The sequence below is a fragment of the Chionomys nivalis genome, chromosome 23 (genome assembly GCF_950005125.1).
Source record: "Chionomys nivalis chromosome 23, mChiNiv1.1, whole genome shotgun sequence".
Classification (NCBI taxonomy): domain Eukaryota; kingdom Metazoa; phylum Chordata; class Mammalia; order Rodentia; family Cricetidae; genus Chionomys; species Chionomys nivalis.
The window spans coordinates 13,959,125-13,976,149 of NC_080108.1; the positions used below are offsets into that span (position 1 = coordinate 13,959,125).

General features: G+C 43.5%; 1 protein-coding gene across 2 annotated transcripts in view; it reads left to right on the forward strand.

The window, feature by feature from the left end:
* Positions 1-16,813, forward strand: part of Blm (BLM RecQ like helicase) — an 84,567-nt gene extending 67,754 nt beyond the window's left edge. For both annotated transcript variants that reach the window (XM_057756152.1, XM_057756153.1), the window contains 7 exons: positions 484-674; positions 3,159-3,297; positions 7,190-7,389; positions 8,193-8,385; positions 10,922-11,044; positions 13,026-13,212; positions 16,077-16,813. In XM_057756152.1, the coding sequence (XP_057612135.1) occupies positions 484-674; positions 3,159-3,297; positions 7,190-7,389; positions 8,193-8,385; positions 10,922-11,044; positions 13,026-13,212; positions 16,077-16,251 (1,208 nt within the window). In that variant the 3' untranslated portion in view covers positions 16,252-16,813. The remainder of the gene's footprint in view (positions 1-483; positions 675-3,158; positions 3,298-7,189; positions 7,390-8,192; positions 8,386-10,921; positions 11,045-13,025; positions 13,213-16,076) is intronic.
* The last annotated feature ends 212 nt before the right edge of the window (positions 16,814-17,025 follow it).

Genomic DNA, 17,025 nt, shown 5'->3' on the forward strand with positions numbered 1-17,025 from the left:
GGAAGGGTGTCGTTGACACTGTGTTTGTTGTTAATAGCAGTGACCTGCAGCATAGAAGGAAGTCATTGACACTGTGTTGATAATAGTCTTTTTCTTATTTAGTATTTAAATCTAGCAGAGCACAGTGGCTCATGTCTGCTGTCCTAGCACACAGAAAACCTATTTAGCAGGGTTATTTAAAGCTCATCTAGCTATAGCAAGACCTTATCTCCAAAACCAAACAAAAAGTAAGTTATATGAGTCAATAAAAAATATTATTTTTATATTCTTTGGCTTTCTACTATAAAACTTTTACATTGGGCCAGACAGTGGTGATGCACACCTTTAATTTCAACATTCAGAGGTAGAGGCAAGCAGATCTCTGAGTTTGAGGCTAGCCTGATCTACAGAATGAGTTCTGGGACAGCCTGGGCTACACAGAGAAACCCTGTCTTGAAAGAAACTGGAAAAAATTTTTTTTGTTCTGTTCTTCATCTCTTTTAGTGGAAAAAGATGGAAACTCTCATACGAAGGAGACTCACTTCAATAATTTATATAGCATGGTCCATTACTGTGAAAATATAGCAGAATGCAGAAGAATACAGCTTTTGGCTTACTTTGGTGAGAAAGGATTTAACCCTGATTTTTGTAAGAAATACCCAGATGTTTCTTGTGACAACTGCTGTAGAGCAAAGGTAAAATACGTCATTTTAAATTACTTAATACCGCCGGGCGGGGGTGTCACAGCACTTTTAATCCCACCACTCAGGACGTAGAGGCAAACAGATCTCTTAGTTCATGAATAGCCTGATCTACAGAGTGAGTTCCAAGACAGCAAGGGCTGCAACAGAGAAACAAAAAACAAAACCAAACCTTAATAATTAAGAAAATTGCTGACTTTTTTTTTTTTTAGCTTAAAAAAAAAGATCAGGTGTGGTGGTAGAACAAGGTAAGCAGATCGCTCTGAGTTTGAGCCAGCCTGGTCTACACAGTAAACTCCAGGACAATCAAGGCTACTTTGTGAAACCCAGGCTCCAAAAGATAAGTAAATAAATAGTAACGTGGGCCAGGCATAGTGGGACAAGTCCTTAGGAGGCAGCGTCAAGAATGCCAGCAATCCAAGCTGTCCTTACTACATAATCTGTCCGTGCCAGCCTGGGCTTCATAAAACTTCGTTTCAAAAAGTAACAAAAAACAAAAAAGTAAGCATCCAAAATAATCCAACATGGGCAAGCAGGGTATTTTAAATTCAACTATAACATATATTTAGAGATCTCATTCTTAAAACAGTAGTGACAATAGTATTATGTTTGAAAATTACTTGTTTGTTTAACTGTGAGGAACAGTGAAAAGGACATGATGATACAATCCCAGCAGTTTAGAAACTGAGACAGGAACAAGAGAGAGTGTAAGGCCAACCTGAGCTACATAGTAAGATCATGTCTCAAAACTCAATAAGTGCTCTACCAAAGAACTATATTCCCAAGCCTCCACCCTTTTTATTTTATACTTTAAAAGACAAGATCTTTATACTTGTCCTAGATTGCTTTAACTGTCAACTTGGCACAATCTATAGTCAGCTGTGAAGGAAGTCTCAATTGAGGGATTGATTGCTAGGATCAGATTAGCCTGTGATGCCTACTGTGGGCAGCACCATTCCCTGGGCAGATGATCCTGGTCTGTGCAGGAGAGCTAACTAAGCGTGAGCCAGCCAGCGAGCAATGTTCTTCCATGATTTCTGCTCCAAGTTCCTGCCCCAAATTCTCTCATAGGCATACCTGTAAATTGGAATAAATCTTTTTCCCGCTAAGTTAGGTTTGGTTAGAATGTTTTATCACAGCAACAGAAATCAGGCTAGACTAGTAGCCCAGGCTGACCTCAAATTTGCAGCAAGCCTTCTGCCTCAGACTCCCATGTCTTGATATAACACACACTGAGCCACCACACCTGGCTTACAGTTTCCTGTTGTAATGTTTGTGATGCCTCACTATTTCCAGGTTTTGCACACTTGCAGTGGGCTAGGAACACCCACTGAAGGGGCAGACACATGATACAGCACAGTAAGTGGTGACACAGAAATGTGCAGGGCAGACAGAATCTAGGTCCACTGCCCTTTCCACCCACCACACCCTAGAAATGCTGCTGTCACTTACCCACGCTGTACCCACCCTGTGGCAACTGTTCTAGGAACTTGGGGTGCAGGCCACTATGGAGGATTAGGGTAGAAGAAGACAGAAGGGTCCTTTACTCATGAGGATGTTAAAGGGTGGAAACCCTGAGGAAATGAGAAGAGGAAGTAAGAGGATCATCATGTTTAGTGGCCCATGTAGCTAATCCACCACTCTGGCGGTGTATCTGTTCAATGATAGCCTGGTCTACATAATTTCAGGAAAAAAATATGTCACCAAAGACTGACAAGAGATTAGAAAGATTAGAGAATTTGTGAATTGTACTTCTGGACAGTGCTTTTCATCCTAAAGTCTGTCATCTCATAAGGCACAGAGCACTGTTCCAAGAATTGTGAAGGATGAAGGACCTGTTTTTCCTACTCAAGAATGGTAGGTAGGGCCTGGAGAAAGGGCTCAGCAGTTGAGAGCACTGGCTGTTCTTCCAGAAGACCCAGGTTCAAAACCCAGCACCCACATGGCAGCTCACAACTGTCTGTAACTCCAGTTCCAGGGGATCTGATACCTTCATACCAATGCACATAAAATAAAGTTAAATAAATCTTTAAAAAAAAAAAAAAAGAATGGTAGGTAGTTGAAAGACAAGATATGTCTGAAGCAGCAATAACATGGCCACAGTAGAGGCCTAATTTTTCTAGAATTTAAAAATGAACATTTGAAACTTTTTAGGTTTTTTTAAATGATTTATTTATTTTTTATTTCATGTGCAATGGTGTTTTGCCTGCATGAATGATGTATAAGGATGTCAGATACCCTGGAGCTACAGACAGTTGTGAGCTGCCATGTGGGTGCTGGGAGCTGAATCTAGATCCTCTGGAAGAGCAGCCAGTGCTCTAAACCACTGAGCCATCTCTCCAGTCCCTAAAACGTCTTAGTTTTTAATCTTCATTTTAGTGTGAAAATAAATTGTAAGTTTTACCACAATTGATATTAAGGTCTAGTAACTGGGTCTCTTTGTCTTAATTATAGCAGAAGGTAATTTTTTATTCATAGGATTATAAAACAAAAGATGTGACTGATGATGTGAAAAATATCGTAAGATTTGTTCGAGAACACAGTTCATCACCAGGAGCTAGAACTGTAGGTCCTTCTGGAAGATTTACTCTGAACATGCTGGTTGACATTTTCTTGGGTAAGTCCTCTGCTCTATTGTTTGAATTATATCAGTTAAAATTAGAAATCTAAAGGAGTGATTACAAGTGTATTAAAAAGTCACTAAGGTGAGTTTTCAAACACAAAGACTAAGTCTGATCTCCAGAACCTACATAAAGAAATCCAGACTGGCCATGCATGGTCGTGCCCACCTTTAATCCTAGCACATAAGAGGCACGCTGTTACATAGGGAAACTGTCTCAGGAAAGGAAGGAGAAGGAAGGAGGGAGGGAGGGAGGGAGGGAGGGAGGGAGGGAGGGAGGGAGGGAGGAAGGAAGGAAGGAAGGAAGGAAGGAAGGAAGGAAGGAAGGAAGGAAGGAAGGAAGGAATCCAGACTTGGGCTGAGGAGGCAGCTCGGTGGATACAGTACTTACCGCAAGAATTATAAGGATCTGCTTCCCACCACCCATGTAAGATCTGGCCTCACAGTACTGTCTATAACCCTAGTGAGTGACAGGAAGCTCCCAGGAGCTTGCCAGCAGTCTAGTCAAGATGGAGAACTTCAGATAGAGGCTTAACTTTAACCTCTGCTGCCCATATACATACACTCATCTGTTTGCTGCCCGGAACTCGCTTCATAGACCAGGATAGCTTCGAACTCACAGAGATCTGCTTGCCTCTGCCTCTTGAGTGCTGTGATTAAAGGCGTGCGCCACCACTGCCCGGCCAGAGACAATCTTGAATGCGTTAGAAAGATAAAACAGGTGCCAAAACCAGACTGGCATTAGGTGGTTGTCAGCAACCCTGGAGACTACAGAAGTGAGTGCACACTAGTGGAGTGCACAGAGGCCCTGACCTGAGCACCCAGAAAGGACCTCCGCGTTCAGGGCCAGCCAGGGCTACGGTAAGACCCTGTCTCTGAATAATTAAGTAAACAAACAGTAAGAAATAATAAAAGAAGTAAGGCGCTGCTTCCAGTGGTCATACTACATACATACAGTAGGAAGGAAGGTGGCCAAGAATCCTGTCTGCAGGTACAAAAACAGTCAGTAAATGAGCAGGAGTATATCTTTCATAGCATGAACTGTGTTAGTCACTAGCTGTCAGGTGTTAACTCCCATGGTGGAAGGACTGCTAGGGTTTGTATTCTGTGTGCAGGTGACCACAGAAGCACCCAAACTGACAAGCCAGTGATGGCCTGACTGGAGGTGTAGTTGAGTTGTAGAGCATTTCTCTAGCATGCTCCGGGCGCTGGGCTTCACCCCACATGACATACAAATTAAAGGTGATGGAAAACAAGGTTAAGAAGGGCAAGGGTAGAGTAAGATTGTAACTTGCCTGTCCATCCTCATCCTTCTCTCTGCCCCTCCCTCCCTTCACAAGGTGTCACTTACCATATTGCCCATGTAATTTATATCATTTGTCTATGATAAGATACAGTCAGTCTCCTAATTTAAGTAGTTTCATTTCAGGACATAGTTTCTATTATAAAAATGGAATGGTAAAATAGTCTTTCAAATAAATCTTTGACCATATCTCTGTTAGACTTTTCATATAGATTTATAAAAGATCAGCAGCAGGGAGGTAGTGGCACACTCCTTTAATCCCAGCACTCAGTTACTAGACAGAGGGAAGCAAATCTCTGAGTTTGAGGCCATCCTGGTCTATATAAGAAGTTCCAGGACAGCCTGGGCTAAACAGAGAAATCATGTGATTAAAAAACCAAAAATTAAAAAGATTACTGGATTAGAGATTAAAGATTACTGGATCAAACATTTTTGTCACACATTCTTCAGCTTCCCACCAGCTCTTACATGTGCACGCGTGGTACACACCTGACATTCTGTCACTTGGGATGCAGACGCAGAAGAGTTGTCATAAATTTTGAGTCCAGCTAAGATTACATAGCAAAAACCTAAATCTGAAATAAATAAATAAAAATTTGCCTCCATCCTTGAACTTTCTTATGTTATGCTTAGCGGTGGAGTAGCTACATCTTTAAAAGCTGTTAGCAGATGCCGGGCGGTGGTGGCACATGCCTTTAATCCCAGCACTTGGGAAGCAGAGGCAGGCGGATCTCTGTGAGTTCGAGACCAGCCTGGTCTATCTACAAGAGCTAGTTCCAGGACAGGCTTCAAAAACCACAGAGAAACCCTGTCTCGGAAAAAAAAAAAAAGCTGTTAGCAGAGCAGTGGTCCTGTTCTAGAATGTTAGTGAAAACCATCTGAATTTTCAAATGATGTAATTATTTGACCCACATAAAGTTAAAGTCTTCCAAAGTAGTTGCTCATTCTGGTTATCAGTCATCCATGTTACAGGCTTTTAAAATGGAGAGTTGTGATAAAATTGTGAGTCCAGGCATAGTGAAGCATGCCTGTAATCCCAGCACTGGGAGACAGACAGAAAGATACCACAATTTCAAAGCTAATCTTGTCTATATATTGAATTTCAAGCCAACCAAGGTTGTGTAACAGACTGTCTCAAAAAGTTTTTTGAACCTGTTGGTGGTGGTGCATGCCTCCAGTCCCAACACTGGAGACACAGAAGCAAACAGGTCTCTATGAGTTTGAGGCCATCCTGTACTGTATAGAAACTTTCAGACCTGTAAGAACTCCATAATGAGATTGTGTCTTTAAAAGAAGCAATTTTGTTTTTGTTTTCTGAAACAGGGTTTCTCTGACTGTCCTGGAATTCACTTTGTAGACCAGACTGGCCTTGAACTTACAGAGATTCCTCTACCTCTGCTTCCCGAGTCCTGGGATTAAAGCCATGTGCCACCACAGCCCAGCGAGAAAAAGAGACTTTTTTTCAACATACCCTGTCTTTAAAAAAAAAAAAATTTAGTATAATTTTTAGCTTAACATTTAAAATTGTGTTAACGTGATGAGATCACTGCTGTTCTCAGGTGACCTGGGCAATGCAGGCACTTCCAGCTTCACCTCTTTTGAGATCTAGTGAAATGCTACATTTTGGTTTTAGAATTTGTGTATGCTTTATCAGAGTGTAACAAAATATGCAGATTTAAGTATCTACTTTATGATCGAATAGATGTTTAAATAAGTAGAACCAGAGATGGTATTTAGAAAAACCAATTCAAAGGCTCTCTGGTAGAGTTCAGCCCCAGCACTGGAGAGCAAAGGTCGACAGCCAGCAAGATGGCTCAGCAGTTACAGATGCCTGCTGCTCAGCATGACAGCCTGAGTTCAGCCCGGCTGAGAGAGAACCAACTCCTGCAAGGTTGTCCTCAGCTTCTGCAGCATAAGCTGTGGCACATGTGTGCACACAAAGAGTAAATACTTAAAAAATACTTGTTAAAAGATTGGTAGGCTGGGTATGAGGGCACATACCTGTAATTCTAAATGCTTGGAAGGTGCTTAGAATGGGAGGATCAGAAGCTCAGATAACTTGGAGGACAGCCTGGGCTATATAAACCCTGTCTCAAAAAACAAACCACAAAAATGTTGTGTAACTTTATCAACAATGCACAGAAATATAAAGTATAACAGAGTAGTATAAAGCTACTAGCACATACATAAATTCTTTATTCTTTGCTCTATTTTTCTAATGCAATTTTATAAACTGTGAATGCAACGTTTTGAAATAACAAGCTAAATTTTGCTATGGTTTTGTCAACATGTTTTAAAACAAGGAGAAGTAGGAGCAGCCAGGAGCTGGGGTAGAGTACAAGCTCAGTGTGCACAAGGTGCTGGCTCCTACCCTGTCACTGAGAGAAAGTACATGCAACCACAGGAACCTTGGAATTCTCCTCAGATACGCTCATAACTCAGAAATGAGGTCTGTTTGTGCTGTGGGGTTTCCTATGGAACAGATGATCCCTCCTGTTTGTCCAAAGATGTCCTTGAGTGACTTTTTAGCCTCTTCTGTATGAATAATGATACAGCTATACTTATCTAAATTTTTGAACCTTCTAGGGAGTAAGAGTGCAAAGATTCAGTCAGGAATATTTGGAAAGGGATCTTCTTATTCACGACACAATGCTGAAAGACTTTTTAAAAAGCTGATACTAGACAAAATTTTGGATGAAGACTTATATATCAATGCCAATGACCAACCAATCGCCTATGTGATGCTAGGAACTAGAGCCCAAGATGTGCTAAATGGCCACTTAAAGGTAAGGTATTTTAAATGATCATTTTGCTATCTCACAGTGAATGTGCCAGATTATATCATGACTTTAAAGTTTGATGTTCTTCCCTTAGGAGCATATTATGATCTTAATTGGAAAGAGATCTTGAAATTGAACCAATTAATATGATATTTGTCAAAATGAATTTAATAGATATTCAAGCTACTAAATCTTCCTATATTCATTAAATAAGCATTTATGGATTAGCAAGTCGGTCAAGGGACTTGCTACCTGGCTTCATGACATTAGTTAAATCTCTGGGACCAACATGAACAAAGAAGAGAGCGGATTCTTGTAAATTGTCTTTTACAAATATACCATAACGTGCATGCATATGTGAGTGCATGAGCGTACACATGCACACAATTAAATTAAAGAAAAATTAAGTACACATTTATCAAAAGGTACTCTCGTGTATGTGCCAGGCCCTGGAAATAGAAAGATGGAAAATGTACAGTCCTTGTTCCCAAGGGGTTTTATACCTTTTGGCAGAAGAAATACAAGGGTAGGCAATATGGCTCAACAAGCAAAGGTATTGCCATTCAAGCCTGGCAACCTGAATTTGATCCCCAGAACCCAGGTAGAAGGAAAGAACTGACTCCAGAATGTCCTGTGACCTCTACACGGTCACCGTGACATACATATGTGCACACTCATGCCCACACAGACAATATTAGTAAATAGAATTTTTAAATAAATTTTTAAAAAAGTCAAACACTGAAAGATGTCATTCCTTAGGAATAAGTGTGCTTCTGCCTGTTCCTCTGATTACTTTCTTTCTCACTAAGGTGGACTTCATGGAAACAGAAAATTCCAGCAGTATAAAAAAACAAAAAGCTCTAGTGGCCAAAGTATCCCAAAGAGAAGAGGTAGTTAAGAAATGTCTTGGAGAACTTACAGAGGTCTGCAAATTGCTGGGGAAAGTCTTTGGTGTTCATTACTTCAATATTTTTAATACGGCTACACTCAAGAAGCTTGCAGGTAATTACCTGTGTGCCTTGCTCTTCTGGCCCAGATCAGTGGCCAGAAGTTCTTACTAAAGGACACTGTTGTTTCTGAGACAGGGTCTTTTCATTAACTTGTTGCTGTTGAGACAGGGTTTCACCATGTCAACCTGATTGGCCTGGATCTCACTGTGTAGACAAGACTGGCCTTGAACTCATAAAGGTCTGCCTGCCTTTGCCTCTACCTCTTGTGTATGTGCTGGGATTAAAGGTATGTGCCCCACTGTGCCATGATGAGACAGGACCTTATGTGGTTCAGGGTGGCCACAAATGGCTAATGTCCTGGTGCCAGCCTTCCTGAGTGCTGGGCTTGTAAGCATGAGCTACTGCTAAGGGGCTTTGTAAAGTCTTGGTCTATTTTAATTATTTTTGGTCTAATCTCTGGGTTTTCAACCCAGAGATACCACTTAAGCTCTTTCTTTGAGTAAAAATATTTAAGATATATACAGTTCAGATATGTGCTATAATTTTAATCTTATACTTTTCTGTAGAGCTGAATGTTAGGATATGAATAATTACCATCTACAAAGCCAGATGTCAATTACTTTTTGCTTTCCTTCATGACGCTGAGCTATTTCCGTCCAAGTACTTTGCAGTGAGGATCTAAACATAAAAGAAACTGTCTTAGGCTTCTTTAAATCTGGATCTATCACACTGCTGTGTCTTTAGTTAAGAAATATTTGCTGATCTGAGTTATTTGCATGGGCTGAGTTAGCTTAACCCAGAATTTCAGTGGTAAGGTCTCTGGGGAATGAGTTGTCACTGACTGCTGTGTATCCCTTCTGTGCTCTTCCTTCAGGAAACCCCATAATCATCACTCTATCACTTTGCCATCCACCATCAAACCTTTCCCTATCCAGCTGCCCGCCTCTGACATTCCCCATCCTGGCTGTGGGATCTGGTTTTGGTTTTGGTTTACAGTGCTGTTGTGCTGGGGATTTAACCCTGAGCCCCACTGTTCCAGTACAGGTGCTTTTCTGATGATACCAGAAGATGTCAACAGAATCTCAGTGAGGTGTAACCAGAGGACAGTCTCGTGTGCTGTTCTCTTCAAGCACCATCCACCTTTATTTTTCCAACAGGGGTCTTTCACTGGGACGTGGGGCTAGACAGCTGTCTGCTGAGCCCCAGATGTCCTTGCCTCTGCCTCCCAGCACTGGAATTATGTGCCCAGCTTTTATATTGCTGCTGGCAACCAAACTTCCATCCTTGTGCCTGTGCAACAAGGACAGTACTGACATCTCCTCAGCTCTCTGACGACATTTCATGTCATTAAACTCACTCTGAGGTGCCAATAACAGGGAGCTTGTTGACCTGCCTACTGTTAATTATTAATAGCTGTACGTAAGATCTCACATGCACAAGCAGGGGTGAGCACAGAACAGCTGCAGCTTGTCCAGCAGTATTCATGAGACACTTCTTGACTTCAGAAACAGTGTGTGAGTTAGAGTCAGTGAAAAAGGATGGTTTCCTTGGCTATTAATATAGTTTCCTAACTGGTCTCTTTAGTTCCAGATGTGAACATAGTATGCTTTTATTTTTTCCAAAACCACTAAACTATAACAGCTCACTAGATACAACACAGTTCTGCCAAAGGGTCAAAGGGTCTGCTTCTGCTTGCCTCTCCCACTTCATCTCCCCCTAGCCTTCTTCATGAACCTTCTGCTCTATCCCACAGTCTGTTGCTTTTCTTCTAAACATAGGAATGAGGTGAAAATCACAGATGGGAAAGGATCTGAAATCCACCCTCTGCTCAAGTCAAAAATTTAGGGATTAGCACCCGCTCACTCTCCGAAGCCAGCACTCCTGGCCTCCAGAACAGATCCAGGCCTTCCTAGTCTCTTCTCCCACATCTGACTTGCCCCGTCCTTCTTCCTTCAGAAGCACTATACACGCCTTTCTACCCTTTCCTATATATATACAGCAGCCAGAGTGACCTTTTAACCCCAGGCTTGCCCAGCCATAAGATGTGTATGCTGTCTCTACAGAGGACTCCAGGCTCCACTTGTCTCACCCTATGTGGGACTGACAGATGAGGAACAAACTTGGGATGGGGCAGCAGCAATGCAGTGTGTCTCTTGAGGTGGAATGTGCATGTCTGCACTACAGGGAAAGAATCAGCTAGGACTAGAATGTGGGTGTTCGCAACAAATGCGGGGACAGCAGTCTTGCAGCTAGACAAGTCTTGGGGGCAGTGGGCAAGAGCCGGGTGTGCTGAAAGGCTGAGCACACAGCACAGATCCTACCCTCCTGCTTCCCCCAGACACTCGGCTGTCTCGCACTCACTACCTTGGTGTCTATGCCTTTGCTGCTGAAATTGGATGGTGGCTCCTGCCCCCCAACCTGTTTGCTACATTTCCAGTCTAACTTTGCCTTTTAGAAAACTCCCATGTATCTGGTGCTCAGCAATAGTTGGGTCTCAACAAATATGAGCCAAATGAGTGGATGCACTTGAATTTAGTGGGTTTTCTACGAGTGGTAATTTAAATTCTTAATTTTATGTCCACACACAGAATCTTTATCTTCTGATCCTGAGGTTTTGCTTCAGATTGATGGTGTTACTGAAGACAAGCTGGAAAAATATGGTGCAGAAGTGATTCCAATATTACAGAAATACTCAGAGTGGACACTGCCAGGTTCAGTATCCCGCCAACTGTGTTTTCTTTTTTTTTTGTTTTTTTGTTTTTTTTTTTTTTGTATGTGTGTGTTTTTTTTTCGAGACAGGGTTTCTCTGTGACATTGGAGCCTGTCCTGGAACTAGCTCTGTAGACCAGGCTGGTCTCGAACTCACAGAGATCCGCCTGCCTCTGCCTCCTGAGTGCTGGGATTAAAGGCGTGCACCACCATCGCCCGGCTTAACCGTGTTTTCTAAAAGCCTGTTTTAGTGTTAAGCAATGTATCTCACTGAATTTAATTATGTGATTAATGCATCCTACACCTGTTACACTGGAATCCAGGTTCTAGGAGCAGCCGCTCATGGTGTGTCAGGCACCTCCAAGAGGACACGGTGTTTAGGTCTCCAGGGAAGCCAATCATTAAACCCACTAATGGAGCCAGGCGGTAGTGGCACACGCCTTTAATTCCAGCATTTGGGAGGCAGAGGCAGGTGGATATCTGTGAGTTCAAGTCCAGCCTGGTCTACAAAATGAGTTCCAGGACAGCTAGGACTGTTATACAGAGACACCCTGTCTCAAAAAGAAAAAAAAGCCCACTAATGGAGGACAGATGGGAACCTCTGAGCCCTCAGTCCTGCACATTGTTCTGGTAAGGCAAGTGCCCAAGGAGTCACAGACTCTGGGACCCATTCCAGATCTACCATCATCTCACTGTGTGATCTTTGGCAGGATACCAGCAACCTCCATGTGCTTGTGTCCTTATCTGAGGAAGGAACATGTTATCTAACAAGCATGTCTAAGATAACATGTAAGAGTAGGGCTTAAGTGCTTTGGGAAAATGAACGTGTCACTGGAACACAAGCCTGACTCAGGACATCAAAGCGGAGCTTCCCAATGCTCAGTAGGTCTGTCCTGTGGTGCTGTGCTGCCTCTTCACAAGCCCAGCACTGGTGTAGGAGTCACTGGCTGAGGGAAACTGAGAGAAGGGGCGGCTTGTGCCGTACAGTGAGTTATCACCCTCAGTAGGGCTGCTGTCTTAGTTGGGTCTCCACTGCTGTGTAGACACCAGGACCAAAAGCAGCTTGGGAACGAAGGGTTTGTTTGGCTTATATATCCACATCATAGCCCACTAACGGAAGCCAAGGCAGGAGCTGAAACTGAGGCTATGAAAGAACACTGCTTATTGGCTTGTTCCATATTTGACTTGCTCAGCCTATCCTCCTGTACAACACCCCAGGACCACCTTCCCAAGGACAGCTTGGCCAAAGGTGGGCTGGACTCCTTCATCAGTCAAGAAAACGAGAGCTGGGCAGTGGTGGTATATGCCTTGATCCCAGCACTCAGGAGACAGAGAGAAGCAGGTGGATCTCTGAGTTCAAGGACAGCCAGGGCTACACAGAGAAACTCTGTCTTGAAAAACAAAACAAAACAAAAAGATGCAAATATCTATGAAAATTACTTTCTCCCTTGCAAATGTTTTCGTCAGGCCAGGTTCCTGCTTGTTAGCCTGATATGTGAAGTGTTCATAACAGTTATGCAAAGAAATGGCATCCATCTGCAAGGAGTAAAATACGGTACTGAATTTTCTGGTGTGTTTATTATTAGGAGACTGTTGCTTAAAGATGAGGGATTTGTTGCCTTTTTATATTGGACTTATTTTCTCAGTACGTCTAAAATGGTGAATAAAATCAGCTAATGCTTGTGGCATCCTTCACCTCAGCTTAGTTCAGTGTGAAATGGACATAGGCCTCATGCATCAGAGTGGGAACTAAACCTTACGTCTCCAGTTGAGTTAAATATTACAAAATTTTTTAGGTAATGAATTTTGTCTCTCTTTTATTAGATATAAATTGCCGTTTAATACACTTGAACTTTTAAAACTAGAAATGTTTGATTCCTGCTGAGTTGTTGAATCCATACAGCGGGGAAACACCAGGAAAGCAGCTAATATTGGGCTCCAAACCCAGGGTCACCTGTCAATGTCTGCATTTCCTATTTATAGCTGAGAACAGCTCCCCAGGCATGAGCTGCACCAGGAGGAACATGCCGGAGGAGGCTGACGACGAGAAGCCTGTATCTTCTCACTACTTTGCAAATCAAACTAGAAATGAAAGAAAGAGGAAGAAAATGCCAGCCTTCCAAAGGCCCAAGAGGAGGAGAGCTAGTAACGGTGGCTTCAAAGCAAAGGGGTATGGTCTCTGATGTCCTTTGTAGCATCAGTGAAAGGGGAAAAGAGCAGAGGTGCACATAAAGAACGTATTTAAATTAGCCATGATTAGGTAATGGGTTGATGGTTAAGACCCAAATCAAAACACAAGCATGGCTTCAGATTTTTAAAATAATCTATTTCAGAGTTTACAAAAATTTCTCAAACTTTGACCTTATCTTGGAATTTTTGTTTGTTTTGAGGTAATTGCTCTTCTTAAGGTACTTTTCCACCCAAAACACAACTCATACCCACTGAGTAAATAATAACAGGGATTTTGTGAGTTTCCAGTGTTTGCTACACTTCCTCTGTGACTGCAGGATTCTCTGGGCTCCTATATCACAGTCTGGCCTTGAACTTGGTTTATAACCGAGGATGACCCTGACTTTAAACTTCTCCTGCCTCCGCCTCCCACGTGCTGACATGGTTTATGCAGTGTTGAGATCAAGCCCATTAACTCCTGCATGCTCAACAAGCCTGCCAGCCCAGCTACATCCCAGCCTTCCCCCTGCTTTCAGTGACTTGGAGAGGTGGCTCCTACCTAGCCTTAGCAGGGTAGCTGAGAAAATACCACATGGGGAAATCCAAAAGCCAGGCAAGCCAGGTTTCTTTAGGGCTGTGTAAGTGGCTTCTGTCTTCCCCGCCCTTCCCTTTGCTCTGCATGAGCTACAACATGTCTTCACAGGAAGAAACAGGTAGAGTGGCCAGGTCTTGGCAGCAGGTTTGTTTCTTCCCATTGGACCATGTCCCCCAGCCCCTCTCCCAGCCCCTGCCAGGTGTCCTCCGCCTTCTGCCTTGCGTCTTTGCCTTTGATCCAGATATGGTGGCCCCACAGAACTGCGTACTGTAACAGACCTGCTTAGACAGGAGACAAAGCTACAGTGACTTTTGTAGTGTCCTACCTCTTCTCCTTCTGGGTGATAGAAACAAGATTAAGTGGGGGAAGAGAGAAGAAGGCAGTGTCACCAAATTGTCTTTTCTTGTTAAATCCATAAACAGACTTCTAACATTTGCTAACCCTTCTACCAGAGTGCAGAATTAATAGCCTTCATAAATGGTGGCTTGATTTTGTGGTTTTAAGTGCGCAAGTGGCCATCAGATACTCTTCAGTGGAAACGTTTTCTCATTTCCTTCATTTATTCTTCTCCCTGGAGAGACGCTTGTTTCCTTGGTTGCTCACAGAGCAGGAGACCTTAAAAAGCTTCTGGTCCAACCCCATCGGGTTGAGGGCGGGGAAACCGGCCTGGCCTGCGTGGGAAGGTGGGATTGGACACTGGCTGACACAACTGCTTGAGCGCTTTCCCTTCTGCCTGTCTGTGGACACTGAAAGCGTGGGCGATCTGTCATCTGGCTTTGCTTGTTAGAAGAAAGGAGGCCAACACGTTCACTGCTGCCGGCTCCTTTATTTCATTTTCACAGCATTTGTTTGTGAGAAAGAAGCTCTTTGCTGTGTCTCCTGGAGTCTAGTTTAAGGTCTAAAACTCATACTTAAACCAGGCATGAAGGGCTTGCCTCTAACCCTAGCACGTGGGAGGTGGGAGGCAGGAAGATCAGAGTTCAAGGAAATACCGAGTTCAAAGCCAATCTGGACTGTGTGACACCTTCTCAGAAAACAAAGCCAACATCATAGTATCCTACAGCCGGCACCAGTTTCCATGCCAGGTGTAATTAGTCTGTGCCTACCAGCTTGGTAACTAGTCACTAGCCGCAGCGTCTTTGCATCTGCTCTGATCCTCTGGGTTTCACAACCCACCCCTGAGAGGGTTTCCAGCCCCCACACTGCTCACCTGTGCAGTGGGAGACTGCTTAGGGCTCTTTGCCAAAGCCCTTCACCCCATCAGACCACTGGGGCTCACCTCTCCAGAATGACACAATGAGCCAGGTGTGTTCTAAGCGCTCTGAGTGGGAGGAAAATGGATGAGCCGTTGAAATGGAGGCTGCTGTTGGCAGATTCGTTCTGTAAATCAACATAAGCAGCAGGTTTTTGCTCCGGGCTTCATTTCTCAGCAGGAAGTCAGCATAGGGAAACTTTAGGCTGCTTCTCTGCCAGATCTGCAGTGAAATGACTTCCCTCCAGCAAGAGGTTTAAAATGTTGAAAAACTCTTTACCTAGCCCCAGCAGTGTGCCCTGGAATGCCATCGACTGCCCTGGATTCTGGAACTGATGGTGGACCTCAGTGGGTTTGCAGAGCCTCTGAAGGGGCTGCCCACTGTCTCTGTAAACCCACCGGCAGGGTTGCTATGCTCAGGTCAGCAAAGAAGTGATACACCCGACTCAGCTCAGGCTATGGCAGGGCCCTCCTCCCTGTGTGCAGGAGGCAGTGAGCAGGAAGACTTGGCAGGTCTCTGGGTGTAGCTGGGGCTGCTGCCGGCTACGTGGCCCGGACACATGCCAGACCAATGCATGAGGCAGCTTGGTCCCTCCCTATAGAGCAAGATCCATGTTGTGCCTAGGAAGTGGCCACCCAGAGGTTTTGCCCATCTCCACTACCCACAAAGCTGTCTTCCTCGAAACTGTGTCACTTCGCTAATTCTAGGGTGTCTGATGGCCAGAGATTTGGGGTCTTTTAGAGATGTCTTCACTTCCTCTTTTGTCAGAACAGATCCGGAGTGTCTGACTGTAGGTTGTAGAAGGTGTGACTGGAGAGAGGGTCCGTAGGTGGTCACAGCCCACAGAATCGAGTCACTTTAGAAAGGGAAACTCACTCTACCCTCCGGATTTCCAGGCAGAAAATGTAGACAGACACAAGACAGAGAAAATTATGCTCATTTTCCTAGCAAGTTAACAAAGACCATTAACTTGGTCTCATTTAACATTTTAATTTTCTTTTTTTTGCCACATTTTAGGGGCTTTACTACAAGCAGAAAAACGTCTTCTAAAAGTAAATTCTCTGGTGTAACTGGATCCAGCTCGGCCTCGTGTGCTTCTCAAGCAACATCAGCAGCAAGTAGATTGGGGATCATGGCTCCTCCGAAGCCTGTAAATAGAACGTTCCTGAGGCCCGCGTATGCATTCTCCTAACAGCCTGTAAATAGAACATTCCTCAGGCCTGCGTATGCTTCTCCTAACAGCCCCTCTCAGCACACAGGTCTTGTTTGTCGGCGTCTGACCATCTGTGAGCAGAAAGCTGTTAGTCTTGTTACACCATTTGAAGTTTTCACTTCTATCTATTAATATTTAAATGTATCTCGTGTGATAGTTCTTATTTTTAAATAAACATTTTCTTTGCTGCCACTGCAAGTGTGGCCATTGTTTCTCAGAGCATCTGAAGCAATGGCTGAATCATCTACCCTAGAGAAATTCTGAGTGTAACGTGACACACTGAAGCCAAAAGAAAAGGCAGCATGGGACATTGTGAAACTGTAGAATTTCTTGTGTGAAACAGCCTCAACAAAAATCAAATGACAGAGAAAATAGAAAATATATTACATAATAATTCATATAATATGCAAAGAGTATAAATCGTTAAGAGAAAGTCAGCACAGAAGACAACAGAACAAAGGCTGTGGATAGACGAGTCTCCCTCCAGAAAATTCAAATGGCCCACAAATATGTGAGAAAGATTTGCTCTCCCCAATTAAAAGTACAAATTAAAACATGAGGTGCTGTTCGTTTGTCTGTCAAATTGTCAACAATAGGGCTGGGTGTTGTGTCACACAGCCAAACGTCCCAGTGATGCCAGAGGCTGAGCTAAAGGAACACCTGAGCCCAGGAGTTCAGGAGCAGCCTGGACACAGATACATTCTCTTAGAAAGGCTAGTGCACGTGCCTTCAATTCCAGCACTCCAGGAGGCA